Source organism: Haemaphysalis longicornis, unplaced genomic scaffold (assembly GCF_048455015.1).
Source record: "Haemaphysalis longicornis isolate Haplotype H1 unplaced genomic scaffold, Haemaphysalis longicornis Haplotype H1 scaffold_12, whole genome shotgun sequence".
NCBI classification, from domain to species: domain Eukaryota; kingdom Metazoa; phylum Arthropoda; class Arachnida; order Ixodida; family Ixodidae; genus Haemaphysalis; species Haemaphysalis longicornis.
In genome coordinates this window covers 45,972,343-45,994,724 of record NW_027526225.1, presented here as the reverse complement: position 1 = coordinate 45,994,724, position 22,382 = coordinate 45,972,343, and the positions used below count along the sequence as shown (strand labels likewise).

At 45.4% G+C, this 22,382-nt stretch overlaps 2 protein-coding genes across 4 annotated transcripts; one reads left to right on the top strand and one right to left on the bottom strand.

The window, feature by feature from the left end:
- Positions 1–2,807: 2,807 nt before the first annotated feature.
- LOC144162591 (calcyphosin-like protein) lies at positions 2,808–20,257 on the bottom strand. Of its 3 annotated transcripts, none has more exons than XM_077693189.1 (5): positions 20,128–20,257; positions 11,431–11,554; positions 9,731–9,908; positions 6,984–7,193; positions 2,808–6,223 (listed from the first exon to the last, which is right to left on the bottom strand). In XM_077693189.1, exons 2-5 carry the CDS (start codon positions 11,505–11,507, stop codon positions 6,122–6,124), a joined length of 567 nt encoding a protein of 188 aa, XP_077549315.1. In that variant the 5' UTR covers positions 11,508–11,554; positions 20,128–20,257; the 3' UTR covers positions 2,808–6,121. The 3 variants fall into 3 exon arrangements, with proteins under 3 accessions (XP_077549315.1, XP_077549316.1, XP_077549314.1); XM_077693190.1 differs by having other exon boundaries at positions 20,123–20,227; XM_077693188.1 differs by lacking the exon at positions 20,128–20,257 and adding an exon at positions 18,599–18,632.
- Positions 20,258–20,455: 198 nt separating this feature from the next.
- Positions 20,456–21,885, top strand: Phb2 (prohibitin 2). Its single transcript, XM_077693187.1, has one exon. It carries the CDS (start codon positions 20,611–20,613, stop codon positions 21,517–21,519), a length of 909 nt encoding a protein of 302 aa, XP_077549313.1. The 5' UTR covers positions 20,456–20,610; the 3' UTR covers positions 21,520–21,885.
- Positions 21,886–22,382: the final 497 nt, after the last annotated feature.

Here is a 22,382-nt window from a genome sequence, read left to right as displayed (position 1 = left end):
TGGTACCCTGCTTATAAGAGACATCTTGTATAAGAGACAGAAACTGCTCCCCGTTACGTGTCTCTTATAAAGGGGTTCAACTGTATCTATCTACACGTGTGCCTGCGCCTTGCATACGGCAGAGTCATTCAGTACAAACACCAAATAATCATGCTTCCGAAGAAATTGTGAACGTCCATGCACACGCACTGGTTAAGATACAACGGCAGCATAGCACTGCGCGTATTGCTAGCTGGGAGACGGCACCTATCGGCAAGTGGCCAAATGGGAAGGCGCTAGCTGACAGATGAGCAATCTGTGGCCGATACCAAAACACGGCAGCTGGCAATCAGCTGATCTCTTCTGACAATTTCACTTGTGTCTTGCGACAGGTGGGCTGTGCGACGCCGTGCGAAACAGAAGTTAATGTTGAGGTAATGCTTTTGAGCTCGCTGGGATGGCCTCATGCATACGCCGCTATGCCACAGCCTCCGCATCCCCATGATGGTGATGGTGATGTGGCTGTGCCCTTTGTAGCGGGTCGCCGCTGCGCGAGATTGCGCTGCGTAGCCAAAGAAAAAAACGAAAGGAAGAAAAAGAAAGACAAACTGTTCCTAACACACAAGAATTGACGAGCAACCACTACTCAGTCCTCAATGTCGCAACATGCTCCGTACTGGTCTGTGCTGCCATCCTTGTTCCAGCCATCTCTCTGTTGCAACGCCGCATGTCGCCACCAGGCCTCAAGGCGTCGTTTCGCATTGTCCACCCCCCCAGCCCCCCCAGATTCTTCAAAACCGAGAGCTGCTGACAGGGTTTGGCTCTCGGGCGCAGGTGTAACCGCAGGGCATTCGAGGACACAAATTGCTAAGGCGACACACATGGTTGCCAGCATGCGTGCCATGCCAGTGGATACAACTTATACTGCCTGAAAATATGTCTTCCTAGAAATGCATTTGTGTAGCAGTGAAGGCGGCTTTAACAGAGGCCGTAGGGATACTCCTTCCTCCTTTAAAGCGAGGCAGCTTATGCAGTGATAAAAAAACTGTCTTCCCTGCATTGCATGTGTGTGTACCTGTGAAGCCGACATTAAAGGAGGTTGGTCCATTACAGAGCGGCTTGCACATTCCTCCGAAATTTTAACTCGGTAATTCCTGCAAATGTTTTGTTAAAATCGTTTCCTTGAAAACAAAACAGACAAACAAAAGAGAAATCAAAATCTGCTCTATTTTTTACATGTACAGCTGCACAGCACTGGAAGTGCGGAATTTTCTGCATTGCTGTTCTGGTTGAATGAGGGTACAAGATTTAAAACAAAAAGTTTTGCTGATCATTGCACCTTTGTTTTCAGTCACCAGTGTAGAACAGGACTGCAGCACGAAATCTCGAAACAAACTTAAATTGGAAATAAACCTTGCATAAAGAACACTTCGTTAACAGACTTCCGCTGTCAAGTGAAGGTAGTGTGGCTCGAGTCTTCAGCGAGTTTACATTGTCAACTGTTAGAGGCCATGAGCCATTTTCTGTAAAATATAACATTTCACAGAGAAACAAAACATCTTGGATGGAGCATACGTGCTGCGTAAATTGCAACTATTGTGGTTAACTAGATTTCCAAATGAGGAGAACCAAGACTGCGGAAACGGCATGAATTAACAGGGAAAACAGACTGCCATGTTTTAATTCGGATGATGAGCTCTTAATGAAACACTTGACTGTGTAAGCAAAAACAGTAATAGCAATTTGCGCGACACTTGGCATGCATCTTGACTATACTCGGTTACAACTTAAGAACGGCAACGCAAGTTGCCGCTGTGCCTCATCACCGCAGCTGGATGTTACTCCGCGCGCCGCAAGTACTAGTGCGTTACTGGGAATATTTTGAACATGGCACGAGCCGTTTCCGTAATTTTCTGTACTTAATATGCTTATAAACTACTGCAGCAACAGCACACAAACTACGCGAGAAAAGGCAGACGATATCACACATTCATAGCATCTCCGTTCAAAACGCGCGCGCCCGTTGAAATCCGGGTCTGTCGCTTAGGCGGAGTGATACCGTATACGAGCTATTGCCGTTCTTAACTTGTTCCCGAGTATAACAGACAAATTAAGAGCCCCCTCTACTTTTTGGTTAGATTATCTAGGTCACAGGAGGCAGTCAGTGTTCTTTTTTGCAGTGAAGGACTAATAAACACCAATTTTTGAGTTCTGTAATTGTCATGGAGTAATAAGAGGCAGCGGATGGCAGCACATTGGCCCTGTAAAGTGCCAACTAGAAGTTAATTTTAAAAGAAAAGCTTCATTTTTGAATGCCAATGGCTGAAAAGAATAACACTGGTGTAATTTACATTTCGAATAGGTCTTAGAAGTCGCATATTAAGTTCGGAGAAACCTGGTAATGGCACTTCCATTTTTTTTTTCTCTTCAATTAGGCAGCACGAACTCAGTCAACCCGAAACTTTTGTAAATGTTTCAGTGAGGCTATTTTTTGCGTCTCATCTTTTCTGTTCCTTTTTCTTAAAGTTCCCTGAAAAGTCAACAAAGCTCCACTGCACTTTGCCTCTAGAGTTTTCCACAGAGCCGTTTAACTGTGCAGCTCGGCTTTTAAAAGCATCGTGAAAATTTTGTGTGCCAGCATATATATATGGAGATGGCCTCCTCCCCTGATCACACAGTGGCTCTGAAGTATTCATTCCAAAAACATGGTCTTCTTTTTAACACCAACTAATCATGTCATACTGTAAAAGCGCTTTTGAAAAGAACACCAAGTACAGCTCATCATAAACTCTAGTCAATCCAAAAGTAACAATCAAAGACGCTGCAGCCATGTTTTAGAAGCTTTTTATTTCACCGAGAAAGGGCAAACAATGCAGTTTTGTTCTAAGCAAAGCCGGCAATAAATTACAAAGCAATACACAATGTGCGTTCAAACGCTGTGCGTATGCATTCGGCGAGCATTCAAAGATGTGATGCATGGTGGAGTTGAGATAGCTTAAAAGAAAAATAAATAAAAACCACGCTAAAAGTACAACCAAAAATAAAACATCTTGAGACCATAACAGAGCAATGTAACAAAAGGGTACTGCGCAAAAAAAGCTGAGTGGTGCACGAAGTTGTTTAAAGGTTCCAACCTGAGCTTTACGTAAAATGCCTCGCGAAATCCTGCTCTCCGTAACGTCTCAGCCATCCGTAAAATCCGTACAAATACAAAGTACCTGTTCGAACAAAAAACATGGAACACGGTGCATGTGGGCACTGCTGTAAGAGCAGCTGTGTATATGTGTGCGCCTTAAGTCAACTATTATAACAACATACCAGCAGTCGAATGTTTCAAAGTCAAATCATTATCGTCAAAAGACCATGTTAACTAGCACTGCTGAGCAACCTCTTTTAACTATGAATGTGCGCAGCCATTAGTGAAAAAGTATCGACGGCTATAGGCAGGAATTGAATGTGCGTACAATGCCACAAAAGATGTATGTATACTCATCAAGTGTTTTAGCCGTGGACTTTATATAGATGTCACGTGTTTTTCAAAAGTAATGTAAAATACCAGGGATGTGTGGTTGGTAAAAAAGACTTATAAATCACATGACCCAACTTCTGCGACATCACATAACCAATACAGTCTAACGTAAAAATACGTACAGCATCGTAAACTACGACGTCTGAGCCCGATTACGCCACTGACAGTGAGAATGTATACGTATACAGATTGCTGTGCATACACACCATGCCGAAATTAGCCAAATCAACACAAGACGAAGCCAAGCGTCATTGCGTAACAAGTCTCCTTGGAAAACCGCGCATCCACATACAAAAAAGCCTCCGCACCCAAAGTTGCATCGACACCACGTGATGGCGAGAAAACGCGTGACTAGATGCAGAAAGCGTGCCACTATTTCCAAACGAGCAGTCGTGCAATGTAGAAGGGAAACCGTCGGCGTGGTTAGTATACGTAGCTTTCAAAACTGCTTCCTTAAAATTTCACGTTAACGGGCAACTGCTTGGCACGGCGAAAAACTGTCTTGCGCAAAGGTCATGAGTAAAATTGGCAGGGCAGCCGTATGCTGTCCAAGCTGTGAGCTTGCCGGGCTTCTGTAAATGCAGTTCTTGCGGCCGTGATGCCGCCTGAGCTAGCCAGCGTATAGGAGCCTGAAGCCAAGACGCAAGCATGCACTGTAATATGATTTACACCCTTTGGGAGTATTTTCAGTCTCTATAACTAACACCCTTACACCCTACCAAGAAACAAAAGAAAACACTCTATGAAAGGGTGTATAATGTAATTAACACCCTGGCACTCTAGTAAAACACAAAAAAACCTTTTAACTGGTGTTTTGTCATTTATAACACCCTTAAAGGGTGTTATAAATGACAAAACAAGGGTGTTTTTCTTGTGCTTTTGCTAGGGTGTAAAAAAATCACCCTTATGGGTGTAAATCATTTTACAGTGTAGAGGCCTCCTTGACAGCAGACCAGCAACCAATCAACACATGCAACACCTAAATTGCACCTTGATTACACCTTGTACTGCTGAAAGAGACAGCTCTACTGTACTCAGCGGGGTTAGGAATTGCAAACGAGCTGGCTTGGTGCCAAGTGCAAGGATTTTCTGCTTTCTCCGAATTATATATACTATTGACATTAGTAGTCGAGTCAAGATTGGTTGCGCTGTAACGGCTGCTAATCTGATGCCAAGGTGGCATTGAGCCCAAATTCGGCATAGTTTATACCTGCCTATTTGGCTAAAAACGCTTAGAGAAACGTCTTAAAATTCGTTTCAAGTAACTGGCAAATTGGCAGCGAGAGGTCGGCCAACGAAGCCTGGCACTATGCAAGCGCTCCAGGCAATGTTTCGCCCACGGTTTGAATTTGTAACGACGTTGCTACAATGCCGTCTGTTTGCCCGGGTCAACGCCGAGAACAGATGGGGAATTAACGTCCCAAGTGCTAGAAGTGTAAAACTGTGCACGTTGCAAAACTGCATCACTGCAAACAACACACGAACTGTCTCTGCACTAGTGCCCAAAATGTACTGCTCTGACGATAGTTTCCATCTGGTCACACCATTCGACTGACGTCACTGACAACATATTTCACGCTCGTTTTCAGAGCTAGCTTAGAAACGGCCATCTGGTGACAGCGTGGCGGCAACTTTAGCTGCCACAACACCTTGCGTTACACACCAAATCCTATGCGATACTTTCCCACGTGAACATCTGTCGAGAGAACGCTCCAATCGCCAACAGGAATGACAACGTGTCGCAACTGCATGCAACCTTAGCAATGCGGAACCACTCAACGAGCATTGGAATGTGTTTTACAAGGAGAAAAAACCTTTGGGCCATTGGGAATGTCGCAACTAAAGAAGTTGCAGCATCTCACTTCTCCCACAACGCTCCTAAGATGCCAAAGTGACAGGCCAGTTTTCCAAGCGAATGAACAGAGGTGAACCTTCACGTCACTTTGACACTTAACAATCGTTTTTTTGGTTGTTTGCTTACAAGTAAATAAGGGCTGACTAGCCAGAGCAACATGTAAATCGCGATTTCTTGAACACCTAATCGCACGGTGGGTTGGTTACTAAGGCCTGGAGCCGCTTCTCTAATGACTTTTTCTACCAACACAGTTCGCCGTTGACTCTAACTAGTTTGCAATTCCAACAATTCAATCCAGCAACAACTTTCTGATAGCAAATAAATAACAACCAGCCTGTAACCATCCAGTCTAACAATTTACACCAATGTCACAGCGCAAGTCTTTAGTCGCTATGCGATGAGTACTAAAGGAATTAAACAAACAAACAATAAAATCGGGGCAAGTTCATGGCTACACGCAGTAAGATATTTCTTTCAAACAAGGGGAATCACAAACATGACCCTGCATCGAATAATAAAACAAAACGCAGCCGCACAGGTAGATGACATACCGCTAAAAGCTGAATGCAGTAAGGCGACTGGACATGTAAGAAGCACGAAGAACGCAAGGGACGGTACATGGCAAGCCAGAGAGAATCGCGTGACAAAGGAGTTGCACTATGAAGACGCTCCTCACCGGGACGGGACAAAAGCGCGTGTGGCAGTTGTCGTCACGTGACGGGGTGGAATTATCTTGGGGAGGGGGGATGCTGCATCGCTCAGATCTTCCAGGCGTTGCGCATCATGAGGTCAAAGTAGGCGTCAGTGTCGATCGAAGCGCTGACGCCCGCGTAGTAGTTGACAAACTCTTCGATTGTCACCTGTCGTCACGCGTGGGAGAAAGCAAAGATTAATCAGTTGTCTGTCTGATGAGTGTGACCCTAACTACAGTGCAGTCTCGTTAAGACGAACTCGGTTATGATGAATTTTTGGGGTTAAGACGAACAACAGTTAGTTTGTTTGCGGCAGTGTTTACTGCCTGTGTGCCAAGTTTTTAGGCTATACGTAGTTAAATACGAATCATCATCATCAACAGCCTCCCATGACTTGCCAAAGCAAATACAAATACAATTGCTTTGTAGTTAGCCAGCTACTTTGGTTATCTGTATATGACATTCCTCAAAAGCAGCATGTTCTACCAGCAACGTGGGTGTTCTTGACTTAAAGAAATTGGGAACTTTGCTTAATAGGAGGAGCAAAGCACAGTTTTAGACAAGAGACAGGTAGCATGAATTTTTTTTCTCAGGAAAGAAAAACCTTGCATGTTATCATGTACATCATATTATTGCGGGTTTAGACACCCAATTTTCAATGACCGTATTACAAAACAATACGATGCAGACAGGCCTTCATACTGTGAGCACGAAACCCCACTTTCAGTGTTGGAATCATCATGAATTACGAAAACGAAGACGCTTTCCAATTTAGACGCCAAAGTAACCTGCATCGCAGAGCAACTTTTATTACGTCTACTTTGCTGCATCCGCCAACTTGCCTAACTGGACTGTACTCTATATCTTCTAGTACATTTGTCCCATTTGCCTGGTCCCGTTGCCATCCCAGTACGGCAACTCAGCTCACCTTTCCGTCAGGGTCGTTGGGGCTGTCGAAGTTCTTGAGGAAGAGCAGGAAGACCTGGTCCTCGGTGAGCTCCCCGTTCTGGTACTTGGGGTGCTGGCGGGCGTTGTACACCCCCTTTAGGTCATGGATCGTGATGATCCCGTCGCCGGACTTGTCCATCTTGTGGAACGCCTGCGTGATGCGCTCCAGACGTGCCGCCGACATCGGGGGCTGCAGCAAGAACGAGGGGGAGAGTTTTTTCCCCCCTCCACTACAGAAGCAAGTCGGCAAGGCCGCCTATGGCATATGGTGTCACGAACGCATACAGTGTCGCCAACTGCAGCACCACACAGAGTCTACACTGACTCTCAATAACCAAGCTGTATTCTAGGCAGCCCGCCCCCAAATATAAGCACCTGCTGGCACTTTCACAAAGTGAAAGCCTTGAAATGAGCAGATATTGAAAACTAAGGGCTGAAAATCTTTTTGCTTTATCTAAACAACCACGGCTTTCTCACTTCTTTCATCTGTTATTCAGATACAAATGGTGCTCCATTTGTTCAGAAATGAATCACTAAAGCTACCATTTCTTTTTCCCATTCACCTTTCATTTTTTATGTGGTGTGAAACACCGAGTCACAAGCGGAAACTCAGTGAGCTGCTGCCGCCTAGTGGAAGGCAAAGAAAGTATGAACAGTAAACCGCCAGCCATCTTCACCTTCTCCCTTTCCCTAATACCGCATTTTTACTGCAGTCTGTCCTGCATATGTAGGCAGGCAGTGGGAACATGTTGTGGCACCTGGGTCCATAAGTCCTGTAATGACACTCATTCACAAAGTTTTCTGCATGAGGTGGTGTTTACTTGGCTAGTGCTTACTTAGAAAAGTTGCAGCTACGATGTACAGATTGCTTTCCGAGTACCCCAAAAACTGAAAGCTATAAAAATAGTGCGAAAAAGCTAATGTGCGAAAATGTGACCAGTGGCAAAGAAAAATTGCCTCTTAACAGAAATGCTTTGTCAGGCAAACGGAAAAATGTGCTGGCTGCAGATCGCACATTATCTATAAGACACCCCTGCCATAAAGTCGACTGTGCAGATTACACAGGGCGATGTGCAAATAAGAGATTAGAAGTGCATATGAATACGTGCAATCGCCCCGAGACAATTGGAAACTAGGCCACGCATTACAAGGAATGCCCTTACGTCGAATAATGCTAATATGCAGCAGTATGGAAGAGATAAAACTGAAATAAAGGGAAGGCTTAGGAAGCCTGCTAAATTCTGACATAAAAAAAAGACAACTCTATCAGCTTGCCTTCTACGGTTTTAACAAAAACAACAGTGATATGATATTCGACCTTATCTCCAGCGCACACGCACTTTGCTACGATGTAGCAACAGCTATAATGCAATAGCTAGAGCTAGCACATACAGCAGACTCTTGTTAAAACTCGCTTATGATGAATTTCATATTTACTAATACAAACAGCACTTTGCTCTCTTGGGACATCCACAGTGCAAAAAAACGCCTGCTTATGACAAATTTCTGGCAATACGAACCGATTTGCACCGTCTTTCAGTTCGTTTTAACGGGAGTTTCTTGTAGGTATGTTTTTTTTTTATATCTCCGTTAAGCAAATACGTTAACATGTAACAGATAGCTGATAGCTTGCACTCCATTCCACATGTTGTCTCTGTGTTCCTTGTAGTCTTCCAGTCACCCGCTCATCAAACTGCATACCAAGATGACAGCCAGTTTGGTTGTGAAGTTATTGTGCTAACACAATCTCTGCCTCTCGTTTCTGCCTATTGTATTTACATAATTATAGCCCACAAACCATCTGACTACACTTGTACACCAAGAAAAAACATTTGACCAGAATGGGAATGCAGCCTACAATTTTTTGAAGCCATGCTTCGTAATGTTTACCAGCCGAAATATGTCCCTTACTAACAAACATGTGTTTGGCAAAATAAGCTTTTACACTAAAGTGCTCGCTGTGTCACCGCTCCTGTTATAAGAACACTTAAACGAGTTCTTCCGATCTCATTTCATTGTATATGATTTCTGACGTGGCAAACCGAAGTGTGAAAAAATGTGCTAGGGCAGTGACCGACGCGTTCTCATGCTTTAGGAATGTGCGCTACTGAACAACTGCTGCTGGTAGCGTGAGTGGTGTATCTGCATTCATGACACTGCAATGGAGTGCTATAGACCAGCCTGTTTCCACATTTGGGGGTCCCTTTTAGGGGGCACTTGCCAGCGCCTAGCTCACAATTCAGAATGTCTGAGCAGATGCTGCTGTCTACGCAAGTGCGGATGACTGTCGGTGAACGTCGTAAGGAAGCTGTGGGTTGGCGAATGCTTTATTTGTATTATGCTAGGAATGTCTGACGAGATGGTGGACTGCGCCATGAAACTGTTAGTGTGCAAGGAAAGACATAGAATCCAGAGCACAAAAAATTCACAAAGAGCAGCCCCTTTGCGTTCAGCATGCCTTGTGAAGCAGCGTTGGCAAAAACTAGCACAACGAATCAACCCACTCCCGCTTTGACTAACGCCGACGAGTCCAACCCTCGTCTTACAAGTTAGTCTGCAGTGCTGCACCGCAGTAAACTCTCCTTAATCTGGTCTTGTTGCTTTACCCTGCTTGAAGGGCCCGTGTCCACGCCCTTCGAGCTATGTTCAGCAAACCTTGGGCCGTTCGTACCAGCTTTGGACGGCCCCGAGAATGGACCCCTCCTCCCCCCCCCCCCCCCCCCTCACCCTGAGTGCCTGGAGGAACTCGTTGAAGGAGATGGTGCCGTTGCCGTCGCGGTCGAGCTCCTTGAAGAGGGCGTCCACCTCGGCGGGGCTCAGGAACACCTTGAAGTCCTGCAGGCCCTTGGTGAACTCCTCCCGGTCCAGCTTCTTGTCCCCGGAGTCGTCCATGATGCGGAACTGCCTGCACCATGGCCGCCAGCAAGCGTGCTTCTTTCAGGCCTCTCATGAGTCATAACACAACTTGGACACTAACTATAAACCACGTATTCACATAATATAGGTAATAAATTGAGGCATCTCTCACTCTCAGCAGCTGTACATAATCTATCTCTGTGCATGTTCTCAACACATGGGGGTCCCACTACAGTATATTGTCACGCAGCCGAAGATGACGCAGTTGACTCGAAGGTAAAACAAGTTTATTGGAGCGAACTTAGGCTCCCCTAACAACTCAAATAATACACAGGCGGCGAAGCAGCAGTCAACAAAGTGACGTGCGTGGGAGAGTGTCGGCGAATCAAATACCGCGCGTCTGCTCTGCAGACTTTTTATCTTTCGGCGCGAGTGTTTCTCGAACCGTCGATTTACATCCAGAACATAGTAGATCAAAGAAGATTATTACATCCCAGTGACGTTAGTTGGAAACGCTCTCCCTATTAGAAGAGAAAGAGATAAAACCGAGTAAAAAAAATAATGCCATATTTAAAATCAGAGGAAAAAAGCAGCAAGACTGACAATTTACACAGAGTTTACTTGAAAATGAGAATAAACTCTTTTAAGACCCATGAACCCCCCTTAAATGCGGCGGCCAGATGAAGCCATCCAGACAACAGGGACCAGAGAAACAAGGTTTTTATATGATGGCAGCTGTCACCCAGAGAGTGAAAAATACCCCGTAACTGTACATTTCTCTAATGCGAACCCGAAAGACAAGTTTAGGATGTGGTAGTTGCAAAAACCTTATAGAGATTTTGATGACCAATTTTGGGAGCGTGTGTGATGTGCGAGTGTGTTGTCTAAGCAAATAAATATGGCATTTATTATACTGTAACTGGGCGTGAAAGAAACCCGTTCCCTGCACAGGGCTATCTAGAAAACTAGCACACCTACATTTCGAAAGATCACAATGCTGCTACAGCTAGCTGGTTGGTTAGGAAGAGAACGTGATTTCACTTTGTTGATAAGCCACATCCTAAACCACATTACTGTGTACTAGAAGAGAGAGAGGTGTGTCGTTCGGGGTCGATTAGGGGGGTCCCTTTGGTGATAAAAATTTCTGCTGAGGAACTCCCGTTGTAAGCAGCACCCCTGGCGTCCGCTGCTTATAAGTTGGTTTCAGAAGTTCTGTTGGTTAAATCAGTCCTTATTTATTGCCCTAAATAGTCTTATTTCTCCATTTTATGCTATCAAGTTTTATAAAACCCGTCAAATAACTGTTCAGTTTGATTTAAAAACTTATAGGTGGCGCTGGCTGCAAGAGGAGTTCTCTGGGGAATGCCTGCGCTCCATACAATTTTTTCATCGCAAAAGGGACATGCACTCCATTGGTTTTTTCCCCCGCACGACACACCTTTACCTTCTGTTACACTGTAACCACATCGTTACTGTGGCCCTGTTGTATCTTGAATGGTTCAAACGCGTCGAAGTTGTCCACCAGCATTTTAATGAGAGGGCACGGCAAATGGCCCGTGGAGTCCACTTACCTCGCCAGGCCTTTGATGCCGTGAGCACCGCGCTGCAAGCACTGGTGACGCAGTTTCTCGATCGGGGAGAGCGACATGACCGCCGAACTTGGAGTTTGCCTCTGGAAAGAGCTTTCAACGAGACCTGCAGCGGGGGAAGGGCAGAGTGAACGACAGTTAGAAACGTTCACCTCTGCGCTGAGCGCAAATCTTTTTCCAGCTAGATTTGGTTACGCTCAAACGCTACCTGGTGGAGAGAGCCCCCCCATGTTTGCACTAGTGGTCACTGGAGTTCAAGCCATGAACTAGAACTTCTTTTGCTTTAGCTGCAAAAGCCCAAGGAATACAGATAGCTCCTTCGTGGTGTCTTTAGCAGCAGTATGGCAGAAGTTAACAATTCTATTTCCTACCTTACAACTACCGCAGTTTACTGAAGTTCGGGAAGTTCATTTCATATCTCATTGGAATGAACTTCTGGATGCTATCGCTTCAATAAGAAATCGCGACAGATTTCGTGAACTAAATGTGCATTTTCCCTAATATTTTTGTTTCACATTTGTGCTTCACACATACTTGATAACCATTCTTTCTATCTCTGTTTATACCTTCCTTGTATTTTCCTTTTGATTTGAGTGTTTGTGAATTTTTTAGGGTACCTTTTTATTTTTATTAAAAATGTAAGATATTGTTCTGTTAATCTTGTTTACATTTCCCTTTTCCAGTGTGTTGGCTATATGCCCCAGTTCCTCTTTTTTGTATAGCCCCTCCTTTACCCCATGCTCCACCTGGAGCCTGTAAGGTTCTTATAAACAAGTCTCACTTGACATACTTAAAAAAACCAACAGAGACAAGAAGGCTTGTTCAGATTATAAAAAATTCAGCCAAATAAAAGTAACACAGATTTCTTCCCAAATTTAGAAAGAAACAAAAACCTAGGGATTGTTTTGGCAGCTTGTCAAAAAGCCTACGGAGATCAAAGATGTTTCTGACATCTGTGTCCTTCTACAGGTCATCATTCTCTAATGACAAAACGAGGTCACCAGAGTTCGCATTCCTTTTTTTTTTTTTTTAGAACGATGCCTTACCACGAGAGAGAAGGCAGAGCGATGCTGCTTGTTCAATAGCACCTGATTTTAAACTGCACAGCTTCATTTAAATTGCCGTCGCCCTGTCAAAGACCCAACAAGATCGCAAAAAGCTCACAGAGAATGCGTGTAGGTGACGTATACTCGTGGGGTTATACTCCGATCGACTGATTGATCCTTCCTGGCATTCCCTTTGTATTGGGGTGACGGCAACTGTCTTAAGTAAATTAAATTTTGTTCATGACAGGTGGTAGCTGCTCTATGTTACACCCTTGTCGGCTTTTTCTCCACCCACATGGAATTTTTTGCGGCTTCCACAGATTTGTAATTCACTTTCTGGGCATTACTTTTAAACCCTAGGGCTTGGGGGAAGACATACAATTCTCTGGCATTGATTTAAATGGTTACTATCACCTTCCAATAATGTGTTGAATTGCATGCGCTTCTTTTATACGCACCAAACATGTTTTTTCATTCTGAGTGTACATGTTTTGTCATCCCCCACTAGACCTTGAGTCGCCCCTCCCGAATAAAGAATTATAATATTAATAATTTGACAGATTTCTGGGGCGGCGGTGTCTACACCTAAAAGTTTATCTTACACCGTGCTCTAAACTCAACAATCACGTGAAAAATTTTAAGAATAACTTTCCGTATACGTTCACTGACCACAGCAGAAAGGCTCACTTGGTATGTATTTTTGTAGAGCAACAATAATTTGCTCCATTTTTTGGCAAACCCCATCCGCCATGAATCGGAAGCCATTTGCCAAAGACGCAAAAATTAAGTTGGTCACATCAGCTTTTTTTGTGTAGGCGAATACACTTAACCTAAACTTACACCTAAACACAGAAACCTAGATACTTGAACTGCCAGGGTACCCACAGTTTTTAACATCTTTTAAAAGCATATATTACTCAGACTTCGAATAAAGTCCAGCCAATACCCCTTTAAAAGCTGCTTCATTCATTGTTTTGAAATAAGCATGTGAAAGCAAACGCTTCACCATTTCCCGACTTGCTTCTGAACCTGATAGGGCGTGTCATTTTAATCGGAGTACTTCATTCACAAGAGCCAGTCGTGGAAGCACTATGAGCCTTTCTCATTTTCTTGTACTAGTTCGTATTTGCTATACCCTACCAGTGCTCGTTACATTTCATTATCGCTGTGCTTTGCTGTCCTTCAATGCCAAGTCGTTCTTTGTTAGTTTGTAATTAATTCCTTCACTTATCTGCAATCCCAAGTATTTCTATCCCTTTGCTTTCAGTATTTTGTCATGCTAAAGTGACACTACCTTCAATATATTGTTTTTTTTCCCCATAAAATGGAATGTAAACTAAGGTCTGTGGTCTTCCTGTCATAAATATCAGTAGCAGTTGCATATCTGTCCAGCTATCAGCCAAAGCAATCAGATTGTCTAAGCACAAAATTCCCATTCCAGGAACGTTGAACACCGCACTATTTATGAGTGACTTTTACTCTGCCCATATATGGTGCGCAAATACTCCGCCTCACGGTAACGCCTCAGGAGTTGATTAAAGTGTCCAAGACAAAACAATTCTGTCACCATGGAAAAATAATTCTTCCGACGTCGCTCACTGAATTGCCCAATGTGTTTGCTTTAAGGCCCTTCATGCCATTGCACACGAAGATGCGGCTTCTGTACACAGTGAAGTAAGCTGTTGGGTTAGTTGGTGCATATTGCTTCGTGAAAAAGTGCTAAAAGCAATGGCAGAAAAAATGAAGAACGATGAGACAGATGTGCCTGTCTCGTTGGGCAGCTTCTACAGATAGCTTCTACACATATTTTCCCAAGCCACCACTGAAAAAGGCAATCAGAACCTGACCAACACAACTTGGGCATGAAACGAACCATTAAATGCCTAAATAACTTGAGCAAAGTGCGTTTTCTTTTTCCCGCACAGTGGGAAATGAACCACCCGATCTTGATTCTTTAGGCGTAGTCGCGGAAACTGGCTAGAGCAAATGCTGGCTTGCTGTATTCGCTTTTACGCCCATACGAGTGCTGCCATCTCTAATTTAGAGAGCCGAGAGAGAGGTGCACACAAAATCGTTAGCAGGTACCCGCTTGGGACAGCTGTGACATTCGCGCATCCTTGAAACACGTAAACATTGTGCGTAGGTCACACGAGTGGGAAAAATTCGAGGCCATGGAACGCAGGCATGCTTCCCGAACCACTTCTGGATTTCACTCCGATTTCCTTATTCCTTGCATCGGTTGTGAGCACAATTCCTTCATGTGTCTTTTTCGATACTCAAAGAGGTCCTTGTACACAAGAAAAATCCCGGGCCATCTCCACTAATGTGAAACCTGGTGAGGGGCGAAGCATGCAGTGTATAAGTGCATTTTTGGAGGCTTGGCGTTTTTACCAACGGAAATGAAACCGTTGTGGGGAAGAGGTATCCAGCTTTGCCGTAACAGTCTCTTGTCTTTGAAGCACGAAGCTCTCTAGTGCAAGGCAAAAACGAGAGTTCCGGTGTTTTTTTTAGTACGAGTTACACTCTAGTGAGATGTGTAAATGAGTTTCCCAGTGTTTTAGTACCGTGACTACATGAGACGATGGTTACGACAACGACGACAGGAGACGCCAACAGCCCCAGCCGCAAATAGTCAGATACAATTTGGATGGAATTACCTACCTGGGATGACGTGTACAAGTGTGAACTAGGTGTTCAGGTTTACTTCACTGCAGTAAAAACCTGAATGTGCCTCACCCAAATGTCACTCACACGCTGAACCAGACTCTGACAAGCTCTATTTTTTTTAAAAAGCAATATGTTTGAGCATTCCCTCAATGTGACGTATCCCACTTTTGCCTCATACGGAAATGGTATAAGTAAAAGGTCATAGGGTCTTCTTATTCCCACATAAGAGGTTTCGCACTGTCCCTGAAAAGTGTCTCACTAGCAAAGCATTTGCGCATTGCAGTTAAGGCGACTTTAAAAGTGCTGTAAGGACGAAATACTACGTCTGATTCATTACAAAGACTGCGTTGTTTGTTTTGACAGCAATGGGGTCAATTTCATCGCAAACTCCGAACAAACGATTGGTGTAATAATAAAAAAAAAAGCGGTGGCGACTTCCCAGCCAGTTTACGGTGATTCTTCTATGACGTCGCAGAAACTTTGCGTGATTGCGGCCACCGATCTAAGCCACTCTCAAGAAACATGACTGAGCTACTGCAGCGGGGCCTCTAGTTTTGTGTGGTTGTATGCCTAATGTGCAGTTAAAGGAGCCATGAAGAGAAAATAGAACTTCGTTTAATTTGAAAGAACTAGGATTCAGTATCTCACTCAGCTCTATTAGAGCCACAAAAGATGTTTTTTTAACGATAAAAAGGCAAGAAGTATTTAAACACTTTCAAATTTTGCGCCACAGTGATGTGTTATAAGCAAGAATGATGTCATACGGGCCAACAATAAAATATCATTTTCAGTGCGTTAACTGCACGTTAGCATTCAAGTGATGCGGTCAAATGGAACTAGAGGCCCCATTACAGACGTCCAGTCGTGTCGCCGCGACAGGTCAGTTAGGCGGCCGCCAATCGCACAAACAAAGTTCCGCGACGTCATAGAAGAGTTGCGGGAAATTGGCTAGGGGGTCGCGACTGCTTCACACCTTTTCTTTAATATCTCCGTTATTTGTTCGAAGATTGCGATGATATTGGTATCCTTGTTATCGTGACTAAGCAGTCTTTCTAATAAACACAACTTGTATTTTGTCTTCATGGCTCCTTTAACACACTGACAGCTATGTATTTACTGTTGGCACAATTACGCCACTCCTGCCCATATTGCATCACTGCAGCACAAAATTTGAAAGTTTCTTAATATTTCTTGCCTTATTTCGGGTAAAAAGACGTCTTTCATGGCTGGAATGGCATGGAGTGAGCCACCCAAAGGCTAGCTCTTTCAAATTGAACAGAGCTGAATTTTGTCTCCATGGCCCCAGTAAATGGGCTTGCTGTATGACGTTTCATCGAGGTACAGTAAAAGCTCGTTAATTCGAACTCACGCCCCGGTCCTGGCCCACCCCTGTTATCTGTTATTTCAATGGGGGAAAACTCCCGATAATTCGATTGCGTCGGCATCCAGAACGGTTAATTTGAACTATGATCCCCTGGTTTCCATCGCTCCTGGCAGGAGAAGTCGGCCCAGAGTGATTACAATGTGTTGCAAATCCAAACCAAATTTACTAGAGATGCAAAACAACGGAACAGAAAAACAAAAGCGTGCTGGGCACGCTACGCTCCCACAACAGCTTATTTCGTGTCTACAGAGGGCGCCGTGCCACCGGTGCCAGTGCACCGGTGCACGCCAATATTATTTACGATGCATTATTTACGAAATCACCTGCCATGAACGCATAGTAGCGCCTAATTCACGATGATGACTCCAGAGGTGGCTTCTTTGTCTTCCGCCCGCGCAGTGTGGCGCGATTTCCTTTTGTTCTAGTGCCCGCCCGCTAATTCAAACAATTTTATGGTCCCCTTCGAGTGTGAAGTAACGAGCTTTTACTGTATTTATATAACGCCCCTTAGCCTTCATATTTTCAAATAAGACCTCCTATACTGTCCCTGGAAAAATGTAGTCCCAGCAATGTATTTGTGTAAAAATGTGAGGCTGACACTAAAGCAGCTTAGTGTATAGCACTTTATAAGGATACATTGTGTCCTTCGAGGCATTTAATAGAATGTGCTAGGGCCGCCATACTTTGATTCAGACATTTATATCACTAAAGGAAAAATGTCTTCTTCGCAGCAATAAATTTATTTATACCAGTGAAGCCAACTTTACAGCAGCTCGATGAGTAGCGCCCAATAGGGATACACGAGTTCTTACAGCGGTAATTAACACAAAGCCCTTCATCCATTGTACGTTGATGCCAGACTTTTTTTACCCCTCCTGGAAAATGCCTTTCCAAGAATAGCGAAATACTTTTAAAGGGAATCGGTACATAGCAGTGCACAGGAATACATAAGGTCTTATGAAAATATTTAATAAAATTCCATAGGGCACCTCTAATTTGGTGTCGTCACGACCACCACCAGCCTATCTATGCTCACTGCAGGGCAAAGGCCTCTCCCATTAATCTCCAATTACCACGGCGTGGGCTAACTGCGACCAATTTATCCCCGCAAACTTCTTGATCTCATCCGCCCATCTAACCTTCTGCCGCCCCCTGCCACGCTTGCCTTCTCTGGGGATCTACTCTGTTACCCTTAATGACCAACGGTTATCTTGCCTTCGCATTACATGCCCTGCCCACGTCCATTTCTTCTTCTTAATTTCTACTAATATGTCCCCAACACGCGTTTGTTCCCTGACCCACTCCGCTCTCTTCTTGTCCCTTAACCTCTCATCTTCCGTTCCATTGCACGCTGAGTCGTCCTCAATTTAAGTTGAACCCTCTTAGTGAGCCTCCAAGTTTCTGCCCCATAGGTGAGTACTGGTAATACGCAGCTGTCATACACTTTCTTCTTCAGGGACAATGTTAATTTGGTATATCACTGCTTATATGGTGCACGAAGAAATGCTTCCCATTGTGTTTAGCAGGGAAGCCTACTTCAACCATGAGGTCTTCTGGAGGTTCGTAAAAGGCCCTACTGATATCAGACTTCCTACATTGCCCCTGGAGAAATGTCTTTGCAGCAAAGGATTTGCCCATAGCTGTGAAGCCAACTCCAAGAGGTATCAAAGGAATACATAGAGTTTTATGAAGGTATTCAATAAAACACCACCTTGCTAACAAGCTGCTTTATGGCACCTGAAAAAATGCCTTCCGAGCAAGCATTCGCGTTTACCACTGAAGCAAATTTTAAAGGCACTCGGTGTACAGCAGGGCGTGTCAAGCATCTACCTGACAAATTCGGCATAGGTGTTTCTGAAAATTTTTCCTAGCTTATCACCGGCGTTCGAAGCTTTGTCGACTGAAATTCTGGAAAAAGAAGACGTTCGCTGTAAAGTTGTTGGAGCTCAGTAGCCGATTGCAATGTAGAACTGCGGTCAGAGATTTTACAAAAGTAAAAAAATGCGGCCAAAGCAGCTGCACGTGTATCAAAAAAAAAAAAAGTGCACATTACGTTTAAGAGCGGGTGCCATTACTTCCTTGTTAGTCTCATGCTGTTCAGTTCCTCGTTCACAATGTCTCCTGCGCAAGCAAGATACCTCCGTTACCAATCATGATTCGTTTCACCCAGGTTTTTGCCTTAGTGTTCACTATTTATGTCACCTTTTGTCATCCACTTTGTAGCTTGTTTGTCACTGATTCAATTGCATTCGATTAAGGTGGGCCGATTGCCTTAAAGGTTCCTTCCACACACTGAATTTAAATATGAAAGAAACAACCATCACAATATTTTTTTTAGAACCAAGGTGGTTTCTGCGATACTAAACAAAAATTCAAAGTCACACGATTTTGATCTCTTTTAAATTCCCTCCTTCTCGGTGCAATGAGAAAGGTTGGAACTAAACTTTCTTTTTCTACTAGACGACAATATGTGCTTCTGTTTCCTGTATGACACAGAGTTTAATTTTTTCGGCACGGGCGACGCTTAATGAAATTTACACAGCTCAACTCGAAACAGAGCTTTCTGTTTCTCGAATCTATAGATTCCAGGTAATGTTTCGGGGGGCAAGAAAAATGAAATTGTGTTACGTGCTCGCAACAACCCCGGGTTTACCGGCTGTCACTGTCAGCGTCTTCAGAAATAAACAACGACCAAGCAGCTGCGAAAGATTGAAGCAGGTGGCGTCTGCGCTCACTCATCATCCAACCTTTCAGGCGCGGGCAAGCCGGTGGAAAGGAGGTTTCAATCACATGGCGCATGCGGCACAGTTAGCGCAGTTACAAAACTACTGCCCACGGCTCGGGCGTCGTCACGAGGGTCGAACGAGTGTATAAATTCTTTATTTGCGCCGCGTCGGGGATCCGCGCAAACGATCGACGCGTCCCGTAAAAGCGGAGAAAATTATTACTCTGCTCCGTACGCTCATCCTTTCAGCAGCACGCGAAATCGCGGCAGGCCGCGCCTACTGTTGTTATCTCCGGAAGTCTCCGCCATCTAAGCTAACGGGACCGCCCCAGAGTAAATTGGCCCCTTGCAAGGAACACAACAGGAGACGCGCAGACGACACGCCACAAAAGACGAGACCGGCTCGTGCGCGGCCACCCAAGCCGATCGCCTGACCCACATAGAGGTGGGCGAACGTGCCGTTACGCGTTGATACGCGAGACGGATCCGGCCGGTCCGAACGGACGAAAAAGGCGACATCGTCTGCGCGATTGTCCCGTCGCAGACGATTTACAAGAGAGCAGGATGCGCGGAACGAGGAGAAAGTACAGATGCGGTAAACAAGAGAAAGAAATACTGCGAAGACATTAGCGGCCATGAGCTCCTCGTGAAGCCGGGCGGTGCAGGGTGGAGACGTCGCGGCGGCTACTGCACGCACGCCTACGTGCGTCCCAACATCGATCTAACGTTCGCTGCCGACGAATATGCGCCATACCGAATGTATAAGCGATTCTGCAGGTGCTGTAAGCGGCGCGAACTTTGCAGAAGTGCAGATCCGCGGAAGAGAAAAAAAAAAGGATAATTTCCTTTTACCGTACTTGTAGGGTTGCGCCGACTCCAGCCGCCTCTGCAGTGCAGACGAAAAATGGCAAGTGTGCAAAATGCGGCCGTCTGCTACGACCTGCTAGAGAAATGAGCAAATGAAACTTGACTCATAGACGTACTAGTCCAGTTTCCATACTCGTTTTGCTCTGACAATTAAAATCTTTAATATAACCTAGAAATTTAATTGCCGGAAGCTATAACTAACAAAAATATAATTTTTATTTAGCATGACGTAATGCAGAAGGTTTTTGTTTTCACGTTACTGTAAATAGTTGGAATGTTTACTAGCGCCACCTACGTTTTCCTTGTTTGCTGCGGGGAATTCGGCGTTGGTGCAGACCTGCGAACAAACGCCGGTTGCGCACGTGAGTTTTTCCGTGTGTAACAGCCCGCTACAAGGACGCGTAAAGTCGTCGTTGCATCAGCCGCGTGTTCCTCCGCTCCACCATCTCCGCAAGTCCGTGTTCTCGGCCAGCATGGCGCAGCAGTTGAAGGACATGGCCAGCAAGCTGGGCAAAGGCGGCGGCGGCGCTCCCAAGGGGCTAGGCCTAGGCCTCAAGCTTCTCGCTGCCACCGCGGGCCTCGGCTACGCGGCTACCCAGTCCGTGTTCACCGTCGACGGCGGGCACCGGGCCATCATATTCAACCGCATCGGGGGCATCCAGAAGGACGTGTTCACCGAGGGCCTTCACTTCCGCATCCCCTGGATACAGTACCCCATCATCTACGACATCCGATCGCGGCCGCGCAAGATCTCCTCGCCCACGGGTAGCAAGGACCTTCAGATGGTCAACATCTCGTTGCGAGTGCTCGCGCGGCCCGACGCCGCCATGCTCCCCACGCTCTACCGCATGCTGGGCACCGACTACGACGAGCGCGTGCTGCCTTCCATCTGCAACGAGGTCCTCAAGAGCGTCGTGGCCAAGTTCAACGCGTCGCAGCTGATCACGATGCGGCAGCAGGTCTCGCTTCTGGTCCGCAAAGAGCTGATCGACCGCGCGCGCGACTTCAACATCATCCTCGACGACGTGTCCATCACGGAGCTGAGCTTCGGCAAGGAGTACTCGGCCGCAGTCGAGGCGAAGCAGGTCGCGCAGCAGGAAGCGCAGCGGGCGCAGTTCACCGTCGAGCAGGCGAAACAGGAGCGCCAGCAGAAGATCGTCCAGTCCGAGGGTGAGGCGGAGGCGGCGAAGATGTTGGGCGAGGCGATCGGCAAGAACCCTGGCTACCTCAAGCTCCGGAAGATACGCGCCGCGCAGAACATCGCGCGCACCATCGCGCAGTCGCAGAACCGAGTCTATTTGAACGCCAGTTCGCTGATGTTGAACATCGCCGACAAGGAGTTCGACATCACCGTCATCGCGCAAGGCACAGGCAAGAAATAAATTGGTTGAGTAGAAGAAAAAAAGCCTCGGACGTGCACATACGGCTGACGACCTCGGGAAAGATGTACGCGTGACGTGTAGTTAGACCCCCTTTGGAGACGTCAAGATGAGAAACTTTACTGCGGCGGAGAACTCCGTGCGCTGTGCTGTGAGCGCGGGAGTTTTCAAAGCTCCACGAGAAATGGTTTCCGGTTTGTCCGGCTGAAGTAGCCGCTTGCTGCGATGGCCTTCTCGCCTGGAGGCTCTGTTGATGAGAAATGTTAGGATGCCTTCGAGGTGCAGACGTCCCGTGTGTGGGTGCAGTCCCCCAGCTTTTTGTTTACTTTGTCACGGAATAAAACGTACCCTTAGTTTGTTCATTTCTAAGTACTGGTGTTGGCGTTTGGTCTTGCCCTGAGCAGCCTAGATTTTGGGGTCCTGAAACTACGCGTGTGGCACAACATGGCCTGCGTGGATGATATCATTAACCATTCAACGAGTTGAAGCTTGTTGCACATTGTAAGCTCAAGATGGGCCAATTTAAAGAAGGCGTGAAGATAGAAGTTTTGTTCATTATAAAGTCTTCTTTGTCCCGATAACAGGGTTACCACTTTTATTGGGGACTTCAAAAGATAATCACAATACAGTAAACTCTTAAGACAAACTCAAACAAACCGTGAGAATTTGTTCATATTATAAGAAAATCGTCTTAATTGCATTCTGCACGTTACAAAAGAGAAGAGTGTCGTTTGTCTTTACTATGAAATTAGTTTTAACCGAGTTCGTCCTAACCGGAGTCTACTGCAAGAAAGAAAGCGTATGAAGCTGGTGGCGACTCCTTCCAGTGAATTTTCTATGTCACAGAATCTTGTTTGTGTGATTAG

What these genes read in the sequence shown, in the direction of transcription:
- LOC144162591 (XM_077693188.1), bottom strand. An exon ending in GGCATCAAAGGCCTGGCGAG is followed by an intron (nt 9,909 to 11,430) that starts GTAAGTGGACTC and finishes GCCATGGTGCAG; the next exon opens with GCAGTTCCGCATCATGGACG. An exon ending in AGTTCCTCCAGGCACTCAGG is followed by an intron (nt 7,194 to 9,730) that starts GTGAGGGGGGGG and finishes TTCTTGCTGCAG; the next exon opens with CCCCCGATGTCGGCGGCACG.
- Phb2 (XM_077693187.1), top strand. Translation starts at nt 20,611, where the DNA reads ATGGCGCAGCAGTTGAAGGACATGGCCAGCAAGCTGGGCAAAGGCGGC.